The 20,438-nt window shown below is 42.2% G+C and overlaps 1 protein-coding gene across 2 annotated transcripts; it reads left to right on the forward strand.

Moving 5' to 3' along the window:
• Positions 1-1,228: 1,228 nt before the first annotated feature.
• Positions 1,229-16,647, forward strand: LOC119895888 (POU domain, class 2, transcription factor 1-like). 2 transcript variants are annotated; one of them, XM_038709285.1, is made up of 8 exons: positions 1,229-1,306; positions 4,461-4,502; positions 7,353-7,595; positions 8,768-8,989; positions 9,220-9,255; positions 9,860-9,883; positions 9,956-9,994; positions 16,045-16,647. In XM_038709285.1, exons 1-8 carry the CDS (start codon positions 1,276-1,278, stop codon positions 16,260-16,262), a joined length of 855 nt encoding a protein of 284 aa, XP_038565213.1. In that variant the 5' UTR covers positions 1,229-1,275; the 3' UTR covers positions 16,263-16,647. The 2 variants fall into 2 exon arrangements, with proteins under 2 accessions (XP_038565213.1, XP_038565223.1); XM_038709295.1 differs by lacking the exons at positions 1,229-1,306; positions 4,461-4,502 and adding an exon at positions 5,256-5,832 and having other exon boundaries at positions 16,045-16,646.
• Positions 16,648-20,438: the final 3,791 nt, after the last annotated feature.

Genomic DNA, 20,438 nt, shown 5'->3' on the forward strand with positions numbered 1-20,438 from the left:
CAGTTCTTAGTCTTGCATTTTAGCTATTTGCCTCAGTTCTTAGTCCTGTGTCTTAGTTCTTAGTCATGAGCCTTAGTTCATGTTCTAGAATTACTCCTGGTCTGTGTACTTCTGGGTTTTATTATTTTGGTCTTGTCTACGTTGTGTTCTGTTTCATCCTAGTCCCTGTGTGTTTCTCTGTTTGGTTGTTGTTAGTTTCTGTCTGCTCCCCTGTGATCACTATGCCCTGTCTGTTCTCTCCTTGTGTCTGTGTCTTAGTCCTTAGTTCTATGTCTCTATGTTAGTGTAGACCTGCTTCCTGTTTGGATTTTGCTGTTTAGTTTGGACTTTGGACTGCTACACCAAGTGTAAGCCAGTGAGTTTCTGTTGGACTGTATTAAAATATCATCAACTGAACCTCCTTTGTTCTGGTGTCTGCATTTTGGGTCCACATCTCTACCTCCTGCCACTTCACTCAGCCTTTCTGACATCCAGTTCAGCTTCATTAATGCCTCCAGGCTGTCGCCTGAGTTCTCTTGCTCCTTCCCTGTCCAGGTCACTGGCCATCCACCTTTGAGCACCTGCTCATTTCTTCAGCTCACTCCACACTTGTCCTTGAATCCATTTTTTGGAACTTACTCCACCGACCTGATTTTTCATGGACTTTCTGTGACTTTACTGACTTCCGTCGGCGGGGGTATTGGTTGGTATGTGGTTGTGATTTAGATTTTTGTAAATTCCTATTTTATTGTGTTAAGTTGGTCCTCATGGGTATTGTTTTCACCTGTATCTCGTTATCTCCATCTTTTGTTGTCTGTCTAGCCTTCCAGTGATATCTTTAGTGTTTCTCTGAGTTATTTCCCCTATGGCTGGTTTCATAGACTTCCTTTCTGAGTTTTGGACTTGGATTATTTTCCTTACTGGATTTGTTTGCCTCAGTTCTGGAGTGCTTAGCTGGTTTCTTAACCCTTACCTACCTCAGTTACCATAAGCTTGTACCCTTTGGTTTGCTTTTCATTATAATTAAGTATACTAAACCTGCTCTGCCCGGGTCCAAAACCTCCTGTACCTGATTCATTGGAGAGCAGCTAAAACTGAACCTCCAGTTCCTGTTGAGGAGGATTTTTACTTCATACACGACACTGCATCCCATTAAAACAGGTAGCCCCGCCCTCGCTTTCGAGCACCAATCATGAGCAGCAGGGTGGCATGCAGCGCTGACTGTGTTAAAAGGGAAGTGAAGCTGAAGGCGTCACTCTGCTGTTCAGACTGACTGACAGTCGACATCCAGACAACATGAAGGCTTCATCTGTGTCTCTGCTGCTCGGTGAGTCCAACACATCCATCCATCCATCCATCCATCCATCCATCCATCACAGCTCCAACACATACTTCAGTGTCTGCACTCATACAGAGGAAAAAGAAGACGAAACTATTCCTCTTTAATAGAAGTGATAGAAAAAGCTTTTTGCTGAACGCTGCAGTCACATGGTTCATTTCTTCCACCATCAAGAAGCTTTCTGTGTTTTGATCAGTTTGTTTGACAGGGAACAGGCTCACTGATCAGCAGCTGATAACAACTTCCAATGACTTTCACTGAATTTCTGTCCTCCCTGTTAAAAAGATATTTCATAATTCATACAACATAATAAATATGCACATGATGTTACTGTCCAGCAATAAATAATGCTACGTGCCAACACATGCTAGTTAGCTACAATCCAAACTAAATAAATAAAAACAACATGCAAAGAAAGGAAAAGCCGAGGATGAAGACAGATAATTAATGAGGTTAAGGTAGAATCAAGGATATTCAGTACGTACAGCCTCGTCTCATCAGGCCCTTAATGTTCAACTTCACCTCCTTTATTGTCAGATGCTCAACAATTACGGTGAAGCAGTCGTCTGCAATGAAATTCTTAATTCTCAGGCTCCTCAAACAATGCTCACACTAAGTGTAGAAGGAAAAGTGCAAGTAAAATGAAAGAATCTGAGACATAAAATAGTGCTGAAGTTAAAATATAGGAATAGAATATTTTCAGAAATTAAATATAATATGCAAAGATCAACCATAACATTATGACCACTGACAGGTGAAGAGAGTAACACTGATTATCTCGTTATCATAGCACCAAACCAAATGGTCAAGCGTAGCGATTTGAGTGACTTTGACAAGGGCCTAACTGTGATGGCTAGACGACTGGATCAGAGCTTCTCCAAAATGGTCTGCAGTGGTCATTACCTATCAAAAGTGGTCTAAGGAAGGTAAGGTGGTGAACCAGCGACAGGGAAATGGGTGGCCAAGGCTTATTGATGCTTGTGGGGAGTGAAGGCTGGCCGATGTGGTCCCATTCAACAGATGAGTTACTGTAGGTCAAACTGCTGAATGCTGAAACTGGTTCTGATAGAAAGCGCTGTTGAGAGCTCAACCAGCAGTCTTATGGTCTGTGAGATGAAGCTGTCCCTGACTCTATTGCTGCAGGTAGGGGTGTGGCACAAAGTTCTGGACCTTTACATAGGCATTCTGTATGGGACTTTCCCAGCATCTACGGCTATTCATAGTATCTCTATGGGCCCTCCTCACATGAGGGCCATGCATAATTAGTCCCCTTTCCCCTCGTTGGCCTTCTTCCTGCACTGCTGGGTGTAGAGGTCCTTCATGGATGAACGGGTCCCGTTCATGGATGTGCTGAGCAGTTTTCACCACCCTCTGGTGGTCGAGGACAGCTGCCTTAGACAGCTTGTAGCTGTGATCAGAGGTGTTTTTAGCACCACTGAAGTTCTTCTTTTCACACAGGAAAGCTCAGCTGAGACATTCTGATCTTATCTGGCTTTCATGTGTCACTTCCTCTCTAACTGTGACATTTCCATGGTTATTAATGTGGACACTGAGTTTCATCAAACCTGATGAAGAATCAGAAAAACAATCAAACTGCTGATTCCTGAAACACTGAATACTGGAGACACCAGTTCCAGTCAGGTTTCCCTCACACTTCTCTCTTTATTATTTCTGATCAGACTTCAGTCCCCTGAGATTACATCTGTCATTCTGGTTAGTGTTTACGTTTCACTCCAGGCCAACGGGCAGGAGACACAACGCCGACCAGATACAGAGTGCATCTTTAAAGAGGTGGTATGCTCATTTTCAGGTTCAAAATCTTATTTAGAGGTTGTACCAGAGCAGGTTTACATGGTTATATTTTGTCATACTGCACATTGGTGCAGCTCCTCTTTTCAGGCTGTGTTGAAGGCTTCGTTTTAGCTATGGCATCTTGTCTCTAAATGATCTTTGTTGGGAGTTTCACATGCTCAGTTCCTAGTTAAGAACTACTAGCCAATCAGAAGCAGAGAAGGGTGGGCCAATGAGAAGCCTGTAAACACCGCTTCGTTTCAGCTGTACATGTTGCCGACCGGCTTGGCAACATAGACTTGGATTGGAACTCCCTTTGGGCTTTTCCACTTGGCAAACCTATTCCATGCACAAAAAAGATAAGATATAACTAAATGAAGGAGAGAGAAAAGCCTAAAAAGTATAATACTACCTCTTTAATGAAACTCTGGGTCTGAAGAGTGAAGCCAGTGCTGAAGAGCCATAAAAGCTTCATTCTCTCCAGCAGCCAGCAGGGGGCGACTCCAGCAGCTGCAGAAAGAAGTGTGATTGTATAGAAGTCTATGAGAAAATGTTTCTACTTCTCAGCTGATTTATTCCTCAGTAAACACTTTCCTGATGAGTTTATGGTCTCAGTCGCTAGTTTCAAGTCTTCTTCAACACAGCATGATGTTCATTTAGTAAATTATGGTCCCATTTAGAGGAACAGAGACCAGGAAGCAGGGGAGGCTTTAGGGCGGGGCTACCTTGTGAACTTGTTTTTGGGTGCTGTTTCACTTCATGAAAGTTAACTGCAACATTTTAGTCCTAAAAACGTCTTGTTCAGCATTCAGTTGTACTAAAAGATTTTCCTGTAGGAAAATTTAGTTTACAGCCTGTTTTTCGCTAGCCAAAATTAAAATCACCGTTAATATGACAGTTAACGTTAACTAGGGATGCACCTTGCTAGCCAAGCTAGCTAGCTCCACCCTCTCATCCCAAGATGCCAAACTCAAGGATTCAAAATGGTAGTCCACAAACCAACGGGTGATGTCACCGTGGCTACATCCACTTCTTTTATACAGGCTATGACTGAAACAACAATTTACAATTAGTCAAATAATTAAAATGGAGATAAAAAAAAAAAACGTTCGCTTGTTATTTTATTCTTGAATTCAGACCGTTCATTGAATAAATTAAAAGTTTTAATACCTCATTTCACTGGCCACTATAATGACCCCTGACCTTCAGTGGCCTCTGACCTTCAGTGACCCCTGACCTTCAGTGGCCTCTGACCTTCAGTGACCCCTGGCCTTCAGTGACCCCTGACCTTCAGTGACCTCTGACCTTCAGTGACCTCTGACCTTCAGTGACCCCTGTCTTCCTGTTGCAGGTGTGTCTGTGCTGCTGCTGTCTGGACTGACTGATTCTGCAGGTGAGCTGATGGAAGAGAAAACAATCACTGACTCTCTCTCTGTTGAAGATGGACAGATGGTTCTGGTCTGATGGACTAACTCTGTTTTCTTCTTCTTCAGATTCTCAGGTTATTCTGGAGATTTCTGCACTTCCTGTGGTGGCAGGAAGTGATGTCACTCTGCGCTGTAGAAGCAAAGATCAGGTATCACTCGAAGCCTTTTTCATCAGGGATGGTTCTAAACTTGGATCTGGACCTGAAGGACAGTTTACCTTCAGGAACGTCCAACAGTCTGATGAAGGTCTCTACTGGTGTTATTTTGATCAGACTGAAGTATCTCCTTGGATATGGCAAAGTGTCAGAGGTCAGGACACTGACATCACTTCCTGTTTATACTGTGTGTGTTAGCGGTAGGAGAGGTGGTGGTTATGGCAGCGTGAAGTCTGCCTCCTGTATGAGGTCAGGATCTAACTGTCTGTTTATGACTCTGGGGGCCTCATTTATTAAACTTTACGTAGGATTAAAGTCAGACGTTTGCGTACAGATCAAAACAGAAAGGGTTTAAATCTTCAGATGTTTAACAGTCCATACAGCCCGCGCTGATTTCCCTTTATGAATACAATCAGTTCAAAATGTGGCCCAGGTGAGCAGCTCCTTGTCCCGCCCTTTTAACGGCCATAGCTGCCTAGAAATAATAATTAATATTAATACATGCTGACTGCATGAAGATAAAGACGGCAAATTGGGAGAGAAAAGCTAAAGCTCCGCTGAACCTCCTGCTCAAGGGGCCGTGCAGATGAAGTCCTGAACGCAGAGACTCCATCGACTGAATTAACGAGGCTGCCGAGGACTTAAAGGAAATAAGACTTGTCTTGTGTGACAGAAGCTGGACTCTGAAAGATCTGTCACTCAAATGTTTTCTATTCATTTAAGAGTTACCGTGGAGGACCGCACGTTTTTTAGAAATCCCAAAGTTTGCTTAGAAAGTGGAGAACGCCGTCTTTTATCTGCACGCTACGTTTAGAAATGAGGCCCTGGTCTGACAGGTCTAACTCTGAATATGGTTCTGGTCTGATGGACTAACTCTGTTTTCTTTCTTCAGATGATGATGCTCAGGTTATTCTGGAGATTTCTGCACTTCCTGTGGTGGCAGGAAGTGATGTCACTCTGCGCTGTAGAAGCAAAGATCAGGTCGCACTCGAAGCCTTTTTCATCAGGGATGGTTCTAAACTTGGATCTGGACCTGAAGGACAGTTTACCATCAGGAACTTCCAACAGTCTGATGAAGGTCTCTACTGGTGTTATTTTGATCAGACTGCTGAATGTCCTCGGAGACGGCTGAGGGTCACAGGTCAGGACACTGACATCACTTCCTGTTTATATGATATGAACTAATGTTGCGTTCCAGACTGCTCGGAACTCGTCAAAAGTGAACGAAAAACATAGCTGACCGTGACAAAGTGTACACACAGTTAAACCCTTAGCAGTTCCTTTGGTGTTAATTAAAAGGATGGCCGTTTAAATGAAAAGAACTGACATAAATAGTCTATACGTTACTAGTTAACTGTGTACCCGTCTAGCTACATCAGATGGTAATCCTCAACAGTCAATGTTGTAGGCTATGCCTAAACGTCCGACTATTAACATTCTACTGACTGCCCTTTATGCAGAGAAGATGCCTTTATGAGATTCTTTATTGTAACCAGCTACCTAACAAAATTGGCAACATACACTCCCCTCCATAAGTACTGGACCAGTAAGGCTTCGTTTTGTTGTTCACTGAAGACATTTGGGTTTAAGATCAAAAGATGAGACAAGAGTTCAGAATTTCAGCTCTCATTCCCTGGTATTCACATCTAGATGTGTTAAACAACTCAGGACAAACCACCGTTTGTATTAGAGCACAGCATTCTGAAGTGAGCAAAAGTAAAGGAACAAATAATCTTAAAGTAAATAACATTTGATATTTGGTGGCAGAACCCTCTCTTGCAATAACTGCCTCCAGCCTGCGACCCATCGACATCACCAAACTGTTGATGCTGTTCCAGGCTTTTACTGCAGCTTCTTTCACTTCTTGTTTGTTTCGGGGTGTTTCTCCCTTCAGTCTCCTCTTAAGGAGGTGAAATGCATCTATTGGGTTCAGGTCAGCTGATTGACTTGGCCAGTCTAAAACCTTTTTCCCCTGATGAAGTCCTTTGTTTTGTTGGCAGTGTGCTTTGGCTCATTGTCCTGCTGCATGATAAACTTCCTCCCCATTAGTTTCAATGCATTTCTCCATAAATTGGCAGACAAAATGTTTCTGTCCACTTCTGGCCGGCAACAGTTCAACGTTTAGTCCTGATGGTAAGATGTGGAACAATGATGTTGTGGACTTGAGTAACTTCTGCTAGGTTATGGTCTCAGTCTGAAGTGGCTTTGATTTGGATCACACTACCTTGTTTCTTACGACCCGCCCTTCTCTGCTTCTGATTGGCTAGTAGTCCTTACCTGGGAACTGCGCATGTGCGACTCCCCACAAAGATTTTGTACAAGTAAGATGCATCACTCTGTAGCTCAAGAGTGGAGCGTTCAACACAGGGTGGAAAGAGGAGCTGCAGCAATGTGTAGGATGACAAAAATATGGTGTTTTTTGAAAATTAAACCATGTAAACCTGTTCTGGTACAACTTCTTATTAAGATTTTGAACCTGAAAATGAGCAGAATACCACCTCTTTAAGTTAGAGGTCGGAAATTTCCCAAGTTCCCAGTTGCCTGGAACGCAGCATAACCTGCTGACCTGATAATAAACTGATCACTGCATTGATCCAGGTTCTACTGATCTCTCCTCCAGGCTCTGGTCTGATGGACTAACTCTGTTTTCTTCTTCTTCAGATTCTCAGGTTATTCTGGAGATTCCTGCACTTCCTGTGATGGCAGGAAGTGATGTCACTCTGCGCTGTAGAAGCAAAGATCAGGTCGCACTCGAAGCCTTTTTCATCAGGGATGGTTCTAAACTTGGATCTGGACCTGAAGGACAGTTTACCATCAGGAACGTCCAACAGTCTGATGAAGGTCTCTACTGGTGTTATTTTGATCAGACTGCTGAATCTCCTCGGATATGGCTGAGGGTCACAGGTCAGGACACTGACATCACTTATAAACATATGAACTAAGTGTGCTTCTCAATTCCCTTATTTGTCAAATCCTCATTCCTCACTTGAACCTGAGTTTCGCTCCTTGCAGACCATCCCAAAGCTCTTATTTGGGCACGAGGATTCAGGATACACAAGTCCATCCTTCGCAGAAGTCTTTTACTGACCGACACGCCCCCTTATTGGATTAGTTGTTACTGATTGGACGCTGCAGCAGCACAAACTGATCTGATACAACATAAAATGAGTTTCATACCAATTGAAGACAGATAACAGATAAAAAGTGTATCAAAGTTTTATATTTTATTCACTGTGTAGTTAAAATCTGTGATCAATGTAGGTCTGAACAACTAAAGGAGCACAAACAACTTTCTGCATTTAGTAAAACAGATGACTCTGTTGTTTCTCCCATTAACCTTTATTATAGAGACATGTGCAGTCAGAGAAAATGTCAGAGAGATTTGGAGAGTCTGTCAGTCAGCAAGAAACACTGTTTTCATCATTTATCGTTATTTCCATTCAGTCACATGAGGCTGATCATTCCTGACTGTTTAGTCCAAATAGACGACAGTAAAACGTAGTAAACTAGTCGTACTAAACAAGTCACTAAATTGCACCAAAGTCTCTGAAGAAGTAAGAAAAGGAAAAGAAACCTGCACATGCAGCTGATCTCAGATAACATCTGATGAAAGCAGCCAGCAGGTCTGTGAGTAAAATCAGCTGATGTAATGTATGAATGAAAGCGTCATCATTTCAATTTCCCCTGAAACATTTTGCCTAATAAATCAAAGGACAACATGATCAAATTTCAATAATTAGTCAATGATTAATCACAATCAGAATATCACTACGTACAGCGATAACTGTGAGACTTTATTAGTATCAGCATACGTGTGCAGACACAAGCTCCATCAGAAGTCTCTCCAGCTGTTAAAGCTGCTCAGCCATCTTCAGAAACAGACGTCGCTTCACGTGACGCTTTGGAGGAAAGAACGTCTTATTTCTCGTTCCTGTGGGCGGGACTGAAACACAAGGAAATGACGCAAGTGAAGGACACTTGGGTGCAATTAAGATAATTGAGAAGCATCCTAACCTGCTGACCTGATAATAAAATGATCACAGTATTGATACACGTTCTATTGATTTCTCCTCCAGGTCCTACTGCCCCTTCAACTTCTACTTGTACATCCGCTCCTCCTTTTCCTTCTTCTTCTTCTTCTTCTTCCTCCTCCTCCTCCTCCTCCTCCTCTCCTTTCTCCTCCCCAGCTTCCCCCCCTCTTTCTCCTCCACTTGGTGCAGCTGTGGGTTCTCTGGTTCTTCTGGTTCTTCTGGTTCTGGTCCTGGTCGGAGTTCTGTTGCTCCGCAGGAATCAAACAGGTATGAAAGCTGTCAGACTCACCTGATGTGAACAGACTGGAACCAGACTGTGTCTGATCCAGTCAGCAGGTCTGTACTGAACTACAACCTGGGACTGGTTGGACTCCTGTCCAATCAGTGACGTCCTCAGGACACCTGGGACCCGTCTGTCACACAGCTCCGTGAGAAATGCTCTCTGATCTCCATTTCCAATAACCTGACTGATCTGTGTTTGTTTCCTGCTGATCCAGATGCTGTCAGATCTGCTCAAAGGAAACACACTGCAGGTACACACACACCTGTTCTACACCTGAGCAGTGATGGTGAAGCATGAGTGAAGCAGCTGCTGCTTGATGTCTGAACTGAAACTCTGCTTCATCAACTGGACTTTTAATTTCCACTGGTGTTCAGTTTCAGGATGGAAATGTTCTCCTTACTTTAAACCTTCCTGACTTTGATTCTCTGACAAGTTTCTTTTCTCTACAGAGAGTTTGTTGCTGTTATTTCTGTTACTGCCAACATCACACATTTTAGAGGCGGACAATATAATCTTAACTCAGTGTCCACTTAGAGCTTTTCCAGAGCTTTCAGCCACATCTCATGGTCTTCATCAGCTCATGGCGTTTGCTTCGTAGTTCTGGAGATGCTTCAGGTGTGGTCATGTGAGGTACAGACCCTCAGTCCCATGGTAACAGCTGCTTGTATATGGGGGGAGATGTGATGTACCTGTAGGTCACATGATGACACCTGAGCCAACTCCATTTACTGATGAACACCATGAGATGCTGCTGAAAGCTCAGTTAGATATTTTCCACTAACTGTTTATATATTTGAATACAAAGTTAACCTGCTGACCTCTGACCTTTAGTAAACCTTGTTCTCCTGTTGTAGGTCTGGCTGTGCTGACTGCTGCAGGTGAGCTGATGGAAGTCTGTCTGTCTGTCTGTTGACCTCTGACCTTTAGTGACCTCTGTCTACCTGTTGCAGGTGCGGCTGTGTTGCTGAGTGGACTGCTTGTTTCTGCAGGTGAGGTTGTGAAAAGTGAAAGATACAGAAAGAGTCGAACAGCAACAGAGGTTTAACCCTAATAATGATATCAGAATAAGATCAACTGGGACAAAACATTAACTAGAATGGACATTTCCTAAAGAAAATGCATGTGAGAGCTTGTAGCCGTTAGTGCTGTACAGCCTTGGTCAGCAAATAAAGTTCCAGTTTACTGCATGTGGTTAACATGCCCTGAGTAGGATTTGAACCACTGGACTATTAAGATACACCATTAGAAGAAGGTTTTTACTTGCTTAATCTGATTTGGGTTGCTGATTTGAATGGAAAGCAGTGAAGCCAGTTTTGGACCAATAAAATACTACTACAGGGCTACTTCCTTTTGGCATCAGTGTCTACTACGCATGATCGCGCAGCAAAACCGTGGTTTGATGACGTAGAGCAAAAGCAGAAACACCGTAATTCAAAAGTCTTCTGGTTAGATTCACACAGAGTTTATAATCCAAGCAATACGGTTACATATCTCATGTGCGACAGGATGTCACAGGGTTTCGACGTCATTTTTGGGCCTACATGGAACCGTCTTTTGTCGGCTTCACTGTTTGATCTCTGGCTTACCCCCTTGAACAAACTGAACATTGTGTTGGTAGTCATTATGGTCAAACACCACTCAGGTGTGTGAAAGATTGAAGCTGTGACTAATTAACACTCTTGCCCAAGCTGGGGATCAAACTAATTCAATTCAATTCAATTTTATTTATATAGCGCTAAATCACAACAACAGTTATCTCACAGCGCTTTTCATAAAAGAGCAGGTCTAGACCTTTTAAGAGGCAGAAACCATCGAGCAGAACCATGGCTCAGGGTGGGCGGCCATCTGCCTCGACCGGTTGGGGTGAGAGAGAGAGAGAGAGAGGGAGAGAGAGGGAGAGAGAGGGAGAGAGAGAGAGAGGGCAGGAGAGGAACAGAGAGAAAAAGAGAGGGATGTAAGGAGAGAGAGAGGGGAGGGAGGCAGCCTACACAATATACACACAGAGGTACAGACAGTAAAGGTGATGTTGCTACAGACTGAATGAAAAATGGTACAGATATTTATAGTAGTGTTAATGGTAACCATCGTAATGTTAATGATTATAATAACAATAAGACTAGTAACAATAGTCGTTGCAGCAGAGGGTGTCGAGCAGGAACACGGGGGCAGCAGGTGACCCGCAACCACAGATCCAGACTCCACAGCTCCAGAGAAAACCTGCAGGAAGTGATAGGAGGAGAGAGGAGAGGGACGAGAAAGCACAAGACTACCAGAAAGGGGAGAAGTTGTGTTAGTAACATGCAATAATGGGATGAGGTTGCATACAGAGGGAGAGAAAGTAGAGGAGAGAGGAGCTCAGTGCATCATGGGAAATCCCCCGGCAGTCTAGGCCTATAGCAGCATAACTAAGGGATGGTTCAGGACTCACCTGAGCCAGCCCTAACTATAAGCTTTATCAAAGAGGAAAGTCTTAAGCCTACTCTTAAATGTGGAGATGGTGTCTGCCTCCTGAACCCAAACTGGAACCTGGTTCCACAGGAGAGGAGCTTGATAGCTGAACGCTCTGGCTCCTAGTCTACTTTTGGAGACTCTAGGAACCACAAGTAACCCTGCATTCTGGGAGCGCAGTGCTCTGGTGGGGTAGTAAGGTACTATGAGCTCTTTAAGATAAGATGGTGCCTGACCATTAAGAGCTTTGTAGGTAAGAAGAATGATTTTAAATTCTATTCTGGATTTTACTGGAAGCCAATGCAAAGAAGCTAAAACAGGAGAAATGTGATCTCTTTTCCTGGTTCCTGTCAGAACACGTGCTGCAGCATTCTGGATCAGCTGAAGAGTCTTAATGGACTTTTTCGAGCAGCCTGATAATAAAGAATTGCAGTAATCCAGCCTAGAAGTAACAAATGCATGGACTAGTTTTTCTGCATCATTTTTAGACAGGATGTTCCTGATTTTCACAATATTACGTAGGTGAAAAAAGGCGGTCCTTGAAATTTGCTTAATGTGAGACTTGTCCTGATCAAAGATAACTCCAAGATTCCTCACAGTGGTGCTGGAGGCCAGGGCGATGCCATCCAGGGAAACTATATCTTTAGATAACGCGTCACGGAGGTGCTTAGGCCCCAGAGCAATAACTTCAGTTTTATCTGAGTTTAACATGAGAAAATTACAGGTCATCCAGGTTTTAACATCCTGAAGGCACATTTGAAGTTTAGTTAACTGATGAGTTTCATCTGGCTTGATCGATAGATATAACTGAGTATCATCTGCATAACAATGAAAGCTTATGGAATGTTTCCTGATAATATTGCCTAAAGGAAGCATATATAAAGTGAAGAGGATTGGTCCGAGGACAGATCCTTGAGGAACTCCATGACTAACTTTGGCATGCATGGAGGACTCATCGTTAACATGTACAAACTGAAATCGATCTGATATAGGACTTAAACCAGCTTAGAGCAGTTCCTTTAATGCCAATGAAATATTCCAGTCTCTGCAATAGGATCTGATGGTCAATGGTATCAAATGCAGCACTAAGATCTAATAAAACCAGTACAGAGACAAGTCCTTTGTCTGATGCAATAAGGAGGTCGTTAGTAATTTTCACCAGTGCTGTCTCTGTGCTATGATGAGCTCTAAATCCTGACTGAAAATCCTCAAATAAACTATTGCTCTGTAGAAAGTCACACAGCTGTTTAGCAACTGCTTTCTCCAGAACCTTAGAGAGAAATGGAAGGTTAGATATAGGTCTATAGTTGGCTAAAACATCCGGATCAAGTTTGGGCTTTTTCAGAAGAGGTTTAATTACAGCTACTTTAAAGTACTGTGGTACATAGCCTGTTGATAAAGATAGATTGATCATATCTAGTATAGAAGTGCTGACTAAGGGTAAAACATCTTTAAGCAGCCTAGTCGGGATGGGGTCTAAGAGGCAGGTTGATGGTTTAGATGAAGAAATTATTGAAGTTAGTTGGTAAAGATTGAGGGAAGCAAAACAGTCTAAACATATATCTGGTTCTACAGCTGTTTCTAAGGTTCCTGAGTTAAAGATAAGTCGGTGCCAGTTGAGGGCAGGTCTTGGTGAATTTTGTCTCTAATAGCTAGAATTTTATCATTAAAGAAGCTCATGAAGTCGTAACTACTGAGAGCTATGGGAATATTGGCTCAATAGAGCTGTGACTCTGTCAGCCTGGCTACAGTGCTGAAAAGAAACCTGGGGTTGTTCCTATTTTCCTCTAATAATGACGAGTAGTACGCTGCTCTGGCATTAGGAGGGCCTTCCTATAAGTTTTAAGACTATCTTGCCAAATTAAACGAGAATTTTCCACTTTGGTGGAACGCCAATTCCTCTCAAGTTTCCGCGATATTTGCTTTAATTTGCGAGTTTCAGTGTTATACCATGGAGCTAACCGTCTTTGTTTTAGTATTTTCTTTTTAGAGGGGCTACAGAGTCGAGTGTCATTCGCAGCGAGCCTGCAGCACTATCAACAAGATGATCGATTTGGGAGGGACTGAAATTAGCATAGGAGTCCTCTGTTACTTTGTGACTAGATAATGTATTTAGAGCTGATGGAATCGCATCCTTAAATTTAGCTATGGCACTATCAGACAGACATCTTGTAGTTCAGTAATACAAACTCAAAAGTTATCAAACAGTGGTCGGATAAAGAGGGATTCTGTGGAACACCACTAAATGTTCAATTTCAATACCGTACACCAAAACAAGGTCGAGGTGTGGTTAAAACAGTGAGTGGGTTCATGAACACTCTGAGAGAAGTCAATGGAATCTAACAGAGAGATAAACGCAGTACTAAAGCTGTCATTCTCAACATCCACATGAATATTAAAATCCCCTACAATAATAACTTTGTCCGTTTTAAGGACTAAAGTTGACAAAAACTCTGCAAATTCAGTAAGAATTCAGAGTACGGGCCAGGTGCTCGGTACACTATAACAAAAGAATTGGTTGCAGTGATTTCCAACTTGGGTACGAAAGACTAAGAACAAGACTTTCAAATGAGTTATAGTTTAGTTTAGGTTTAGAGCTGATTAGTAGGTAGAGTCGAAGATAGCTGCAACTCCACCTCCTCGGCCTGTGCCTCGAGGAATGTGAGTATTAATATGACTGGGAGGGGTGGATTCATTTAGGCTAACATATTCTCCATCACCCAGCCAGGTTTCAGTAAGACAAAATAAATCAATATCATAATCTGATATTAGTTCATTTACTAGTACACCTTTAGAAGAGAGAGATCTGATGTTTAAGAGTCCACATTTAACTCTCCTATTAGTTTGCACTATTGCTCTTGTGGTTTTAATTTTTATGAGGTTTTTATGCTCAGCTCCTCTTCTGTTTACCTTTTTAAATAATTTCGATGGTCGGGGGCAGACACCGTCACTATAGGATTTTCACTAAGTAACTCCTGAAATGGAGGAGCAAGAAGTGTGTTAGACTGCGACTCTGCGTAGGGTTTTGGGTGGGTAACTGCTGAAAAAGAAGGGCAGAGAAGTGTGTTAAACTGCGACTCTGCCTCCTGGTCTCAACTCTGGGTTGTCATGGATTTGGTCCACTAATAAACTTGGCCAGATTTCTAGAAATGAGAGCTGCTCCTTCCCAAGTGGGATGGATGCCGTCTCTCCGGATCAGACCAGGTCTGATAACCGCTTGTTGTTGATGAAATAGAGCATTTACCTTAAAAATGAAGCTTTTCAGCTGTGATTTTTGTATTTTAGCATTTTGAGCATGAGCTAATATGGCATGTTTCTAAACATGAAGGAAGATTTTGCACGTTTAAGAATAAGGAAGGTGAGGAGAAGTCAGTCTGCAGTTTAATTTTTTGCTGTATTAGAGTGAATGAGACCTTGACTGTGGGTTATCTATTAATTAAGTTGTAAATCTAAAATACTATACCTCCATTAAGGAAGATGTTGCATTTTGACAAAGAAAAGGCTTATGGCTGCATTTTGATGCCTACTATGTGCTTATGGAGATGAATATGCGTGACCAGGAGCAGTTTAGATAAACATCTGGTCTGCCAAAAGCTCTGCTCCATGTGACACTGATGAAATCTCCAAAAACTGTAAATCCCTTCGCTTTGAAAATAAATATTTCCAAAACTAAACATCTTTTGCAAATGCCAGGTACAAATTGGAACAATCAACACTTTTTCAGTAGTTGAAAACGTGAATGGAGTCTGTCGCTGCACATATGCTGTAGCAATAAGCTTGTTGAGTCTGTGATCCCATAGAAACTGATTCATTTTAAAATTCATAAAAATCATAAAATCAACCATTACAGTTATCAGCAATCCAAGTAATTAAATTTTAAAGCTGAACTTGCAGCTCTCAAACTAATAATAAAGTAAAAAGGTCAAAAGTTCTTAAAGCTTAGATTCTCACACTGAATATTTTACTGAAAGTCATATTATTACATGAGACCACGACGAATGACATTTGGTTTGTTGATCCTTCTGTGTGAAATGAACATAAAATGAAGGTATAAATCAGTGTTGATGAGATGATTCCACCAAACTGTCCAGACCCCTCCTTCCTGTTATAAGTTGTCCCTCCCATTGAATCATTGTAAACACAACTATTTAATTCTTCAACTTTCTATTTTATGTTTATGATTCTTGACTTTTAATGTTCTTGTTTTTTATTTTCTTTATTGTTACTCACAAAAAAGACAAATTCCTTGTGTGTTGTAAAACTACGGAAGCCCTAAGCGGCCATAGATTTTACTCCGTTTTCATGTGAAAACAGGATAATTTCCTCGTGATCTTGAGATAACAAATCATAGCTGAATACAGGGGTCGGTAGGTTTGTTTCTTTAGGATGATTTCAGAAAAGTTTCCAGTGAAATTGGTGAGCTCAGTTGGCACAGGATTGTGTGCACGGGAAAACAAACTTTTTTCGATACTTATCCTGTTATCAAAGGGAAACAGAGTAAATACAACATTTGAATCGATGGGCACTTAGGGCTTCCGTAAAAACCTACTTGGCAACAAACCTGACTGTGATTCTTGTTCTCCTCCGTCAGACTCCTCTCTGTCTGTGCTCAGACTCTGCTGCCATCTAGTGGTCTTCTGTCCATACTGCGTCTCTACTGGTCTGATGCTGTCCATCTGCTGCAGCAGGAAGACAGGAAACAAACCAGCCGTCTCCATGGAGATGACCCAGCGGGTTGGAGGAAGTGACGAATTGGATGGCGATTATGATGACATCACCGCTGATGTCACCACTGAGCACGCCTTCTGAGCTGTGAACAGAGTGACAGCAGCTGTCTTTAACAATAACATGATGGATCTGAAGTCAGCTCCTGGATCAGTTTGAATATGTGAAAATACTGATAATCATCATCATGTGTTTTCTTAAATTTTCAGTGGTCAGAAATATAGTGTAGAGTTATAAATAAACACATAAAGTGCTAGCTTCCGTAGATTAGCAGACTCTGTATAACCAGTGAATAAGTGTGTTGCTTAGTTTCTGACCGTCTACAGATGGTGACAACTGACAAGAGGAAGCAGCAGGAAGTGTCTTCTGAACAGCTTCATGGCTTTTTAGACCCAGAAATTCTGTTTGGTTTCTTTATTCTCTTCTCTTCTATCTCAAAGTGTTTCTGGACGTAGGCTTTGTATGTTAAGCTGTTAAGCTTTGCTAAATAAAACTAGGTAGATCATTTTAATGTATTGAAAGGTCGATGATTCTCTGACCCCGATCCTTTTATCCCCTGATCCAACTTTTCCTAAACAACATTTCAGTAACGCTTCTTAATTTCTAACAATTCTCTAAAATGTTGCCAATCTTTGTTCCTCCAGAGAGGGAGTAGCAGCGCAGGTGTTAGCAGGGGCGGATTGGCTATTGGGAATTGTGGGAACAATCCTGAACAGCTGATCTATTTTAGGCCGAACCAGCCGGTTTTCAAGAGTTTTTATTTTTCAGTTTCTTATGTTCAACTTTAAAATGATTTGCGACCGCGTTGGCCGGTCAGCTGCAGTGTACACGGTCTGTGTCTTTTAGACTGGGCCAAACCTATACCTTCATACTGGGGTACAGGCGGCCCCTCCCAACTCGGACCGATCCTCTTATTTTCTGAAATCTGATTGGCTCAATGGCGCCGATGAAAGGAGTTTACTTTCCAGCAAGGACAAGTTTAATCTCTTTATGTGATCTTGGGGCTGAACTCAGCCCAGTGTTTTGTGACAAGCACAACAGAGGAGGTACATTGTTGAAAAGAAAGAAAGAGGAAAAGGAAATGTGTGGTGCTGAACATAAAAGACAGAAATGTTGGCACAAGAGGCAACTAAATGCATAACTTACCCGACCTCTTCCTTAGTGGAACGCTGCTGTGGCAGCGCGATGCGGATGAGGCAGGAACCAGCGCAGGTACTGATAAGTAATCCATTTATTATAACCTCAGATAATTTATATGCATTCATGTAGGCATAGAGGCTATATTATATATTTATATATATTATAAACAACAGTTGAAGGGAGAAGGAACAGGAGGACTGTAGGAGAAACACGAGGAACAGAAGCAGGAGTAGGAGGACAATGGAAACAGAAACAGTGGCAGGTACAGGATGTGTGCAGGGCAATCATCCATAGATAGAATAAGAAAATGGATTATTGTTAGTTATATTTATTACTGATCTCCTTAACATCCATATGTAGCTGCACAATCAGGACAAGCAGAGTCAGGGTCCGGCACAGGGGAGCTGAAGCTGAGGGATTTGATTCTATTTTATGAGACTGCATTGTAGTTTCTGATCATATTTAACTATTTTAGCCTTCTGACTGACTCAGGCTTGCCTAACCTGGTCTTGTTCAGTGCAGTGGCGCCTTTCTTATTCAAACTTAAGAGGCAGGTGTAATAAAAAGTTTCTTGAAGGTCATCATAATGAAAGTGACTGTATGCAAGTAAACCACTATTTATTGAAATAACTGCGCCCCACACAGCGTTCGTCTCAAAGTCCCGGGCTGAATTTCAGTCCCAGTACATCCTTGAGTGTTGGGACAGGAGCATGAAGCAGAGGAGAAGCCTAGTACGTGGGGTGAGCCCTCCTCTGTCTTTTGATACTCTATCAGATAATTATATTCTTTAGGACTCATGAGAGCTTGTATATTTTTATTTATTTAACCAGACGATGTCATTGAGATTTAAAACCTCTTTTCCAAGAGAGACCTGGCCAAAAAAGCAGCATATGGACAAAGACACAGTTACAAATATGAACACGAGCACACGCACAACAACAAAGAACAATTAACAAGACCCTTATGATAGATTAACAAATGACATTAGACCACTTAAAAGTACAATTTATACATACTGTAAGTTTAAAGGATTTAGTTATTTTAAAAGCAGTCACAGTGATTCACAATGATATAAATATCGCTTTGTGGTTAAAGACACTAAAGTAGACATTCATTCATTCATTGATTCAGAAGTTGATCTTGTCCTGTTTGGCAAGAAGGCCGAACCAAAGATAAGTAAGTGAGAGATAAAAGCTCACCCATTGGGAGTAATTCATAGGGTGATGTTGAGGTGGTGTGATTTGTAAGTCAGAAGGTGTTCCGGTTCAACTTTTCGATTCAGAGTGAATGTCTAGAAGAGAATGTCTAGAATTGACTTCGGAGGCAACTGGATGTGGTTTTGGTAGAACCACTGCCTCTAAAACTTTAAACCAAATTTATATAATGGCCATGTAATTGTCCATTTCCAGCCAATGGGCCCCAAGCTATGCTCTTCAGTCACAGTCCACATTTTATTTGCAGAAAACGGCATCCTAAGGGGAAGTACTATCAGCTATGACATGAGCTAACTGTGTGCCCTAACATTAGGTGTGTGACAACTTGTGTGAGAAGTGACTGTTTGCTGATAAAACAGTGATACTAAAGAGGTTAAAATTCATTCTCCTGACCTTTTCAAATGGTTTCCAACAATGATTTTTCTGTGTAACAAACCATCTGACACAATCAGGTTAGCAGTTGCTGGAAGTGTTCGGCTGGGTGCACTGTCATCCCGAGGCCACAAGCCCTGGCTAGAGCGAGCTGCTGACGTTGCTGGAAGTGGCAGCAGAGGGCGCAAACATCCCAGTGTAGGAGTACCTTTTGGAGCCAGCAGCTGTGGCTATTGGAAGCGGGCAGTAGGAGTCACTGGCAGTTTTGCTGGCAGAATCCCAAATTAAAGTCGGCTGCTATGGGAGTAGACAGTTTGGCGTGCTTACATCCTGCTGCCAGGAGCCCCAGCTAGAGTGAGCTGCCGCAGTTGATAGAAGTGGCAGCAGGAGGCACATGCATCCTGGTGCCAGGTTCCCCTGCTAAGCCAGGCTGACTTAGTTTCTGGAGCTGCATGGCAGGGAGTGTTGACCTAATGTTGTTTGTCCTGTATAACGTAGGCTGCTGTGCTGTTGCTTAAAACCCTTCATTCCGGCCTGCTAGCCAGCAGCTTCATCTCTTTTTTTGATGATGATCAAAAAATCTGATGTTCCTCCTCTCTTTCATTCAGCTTCTTCCTTTCATTTGTCCCGTCTGTTTGTTGTAGAAGCCCTGCTTTTTGGTAGATTTGGTAAAACCCCCTCAGCTCCATTGTAGAAAATATAAAAAATATTCTAACGGTGTAAAACTCTCATTGCATGAATTCACATTCTGATTTGCAGATGTGCACATTGTGTCTATGATTATACATTTTAATATTTATAGCAACTGTGTGAATGTGTTTTTCACCAAATTCACTTCAACAAATGCAGCAGAATTTTTTTTATTTGCAACATTTATTTATTTTCATACACGTGTGGCTACAAACACACAACAGCAGTCTCCAAAATGACAGTTGAATCAACACATCTCAACACAAACAGGTTAAAACCATCGTGAAGGAGGATTTACTGCAGGACTTTTGGATTAGACTTCAGATTGAGAGCAGTAGCACACACGCTCAAAGCAAAAGGAAGCAGACAGAAAGATTTATTTTAGAGAGAAAGCAGTTTCCATCCAGAATCTCTCACACAGAGAAGATGAGGAGATGGATGAAGAAGAAGAAGAAGGGGGAGTGAGCAGGAGCGCCTCCGCTGGTAGTCGGTATGTTGGCGGCAGCTGTGCTGGTGCTGTTGGTGTTGCTGATGGAGGCTGGAGATTAACCAGGAAGGTGGTGGTGTTGGAGGCCTTGTTTCCACCTATTAACCCCGCTGCCTGGAACCGAGAGCCGCCCTGCTCACCACCAGATCACTCTGAACAAACAAACAGGAAAAATAAGTTCAAGTCCAACTTTTTGTCAAGCTGTAAATAATTCTAATATTTATGATCAATCTCTCCTGAACGAGCAAATTTCCAGAAAGACCACATGTCTCAATCATTTAAAGTGAGACTATAGGTGCGTTTGACTTCATGAGGCGAGTCACAGCGCTGACTTATCGTGATGCAGGCTGGACTTAA

This window comes from Micropterus salmoides, unplaced genomic scaffold, assembly GCF_014851395.1.
Source record: "Micropterus salmoides isolate LMB-PRFRI ecotype aquatic unplaced genomic scaffold, ASM1485139v1 Ms_hic_scaffold_10, whole genome shotgun sequence".
Taxonomy (NCBI): Eukaryota; Metazoa; Chordata; class Actinopteri; order Centrarchiformes; family Centrarchidae; genus Micropterus; species Micropterus salmoides.

Excerpts from the sequence above, each read along its gene's own strand:
- LOC119895888 (XM_038709285.1), top strand. The coding sequence starts at position 1,276 with ATGAAGGCTTCATCTGTGTCTCTGCTGCTCG. Across the intron at positions 4,503-7,352 it reads TGGACTGACTGATTCTGCAG|ATTCTCAGGTTATTCTGGAG; the intron begins GTGAGCTGATGG and ends CTTCTTCTTCAG. Across the intron at positions 9,256-9,859 it reads TCAAAGGAAACACACTGCAG|GTCTGGCTGTGCTGACTGCT; the intron begins GTACACACACAC and ends CTCCTGTTGTAG.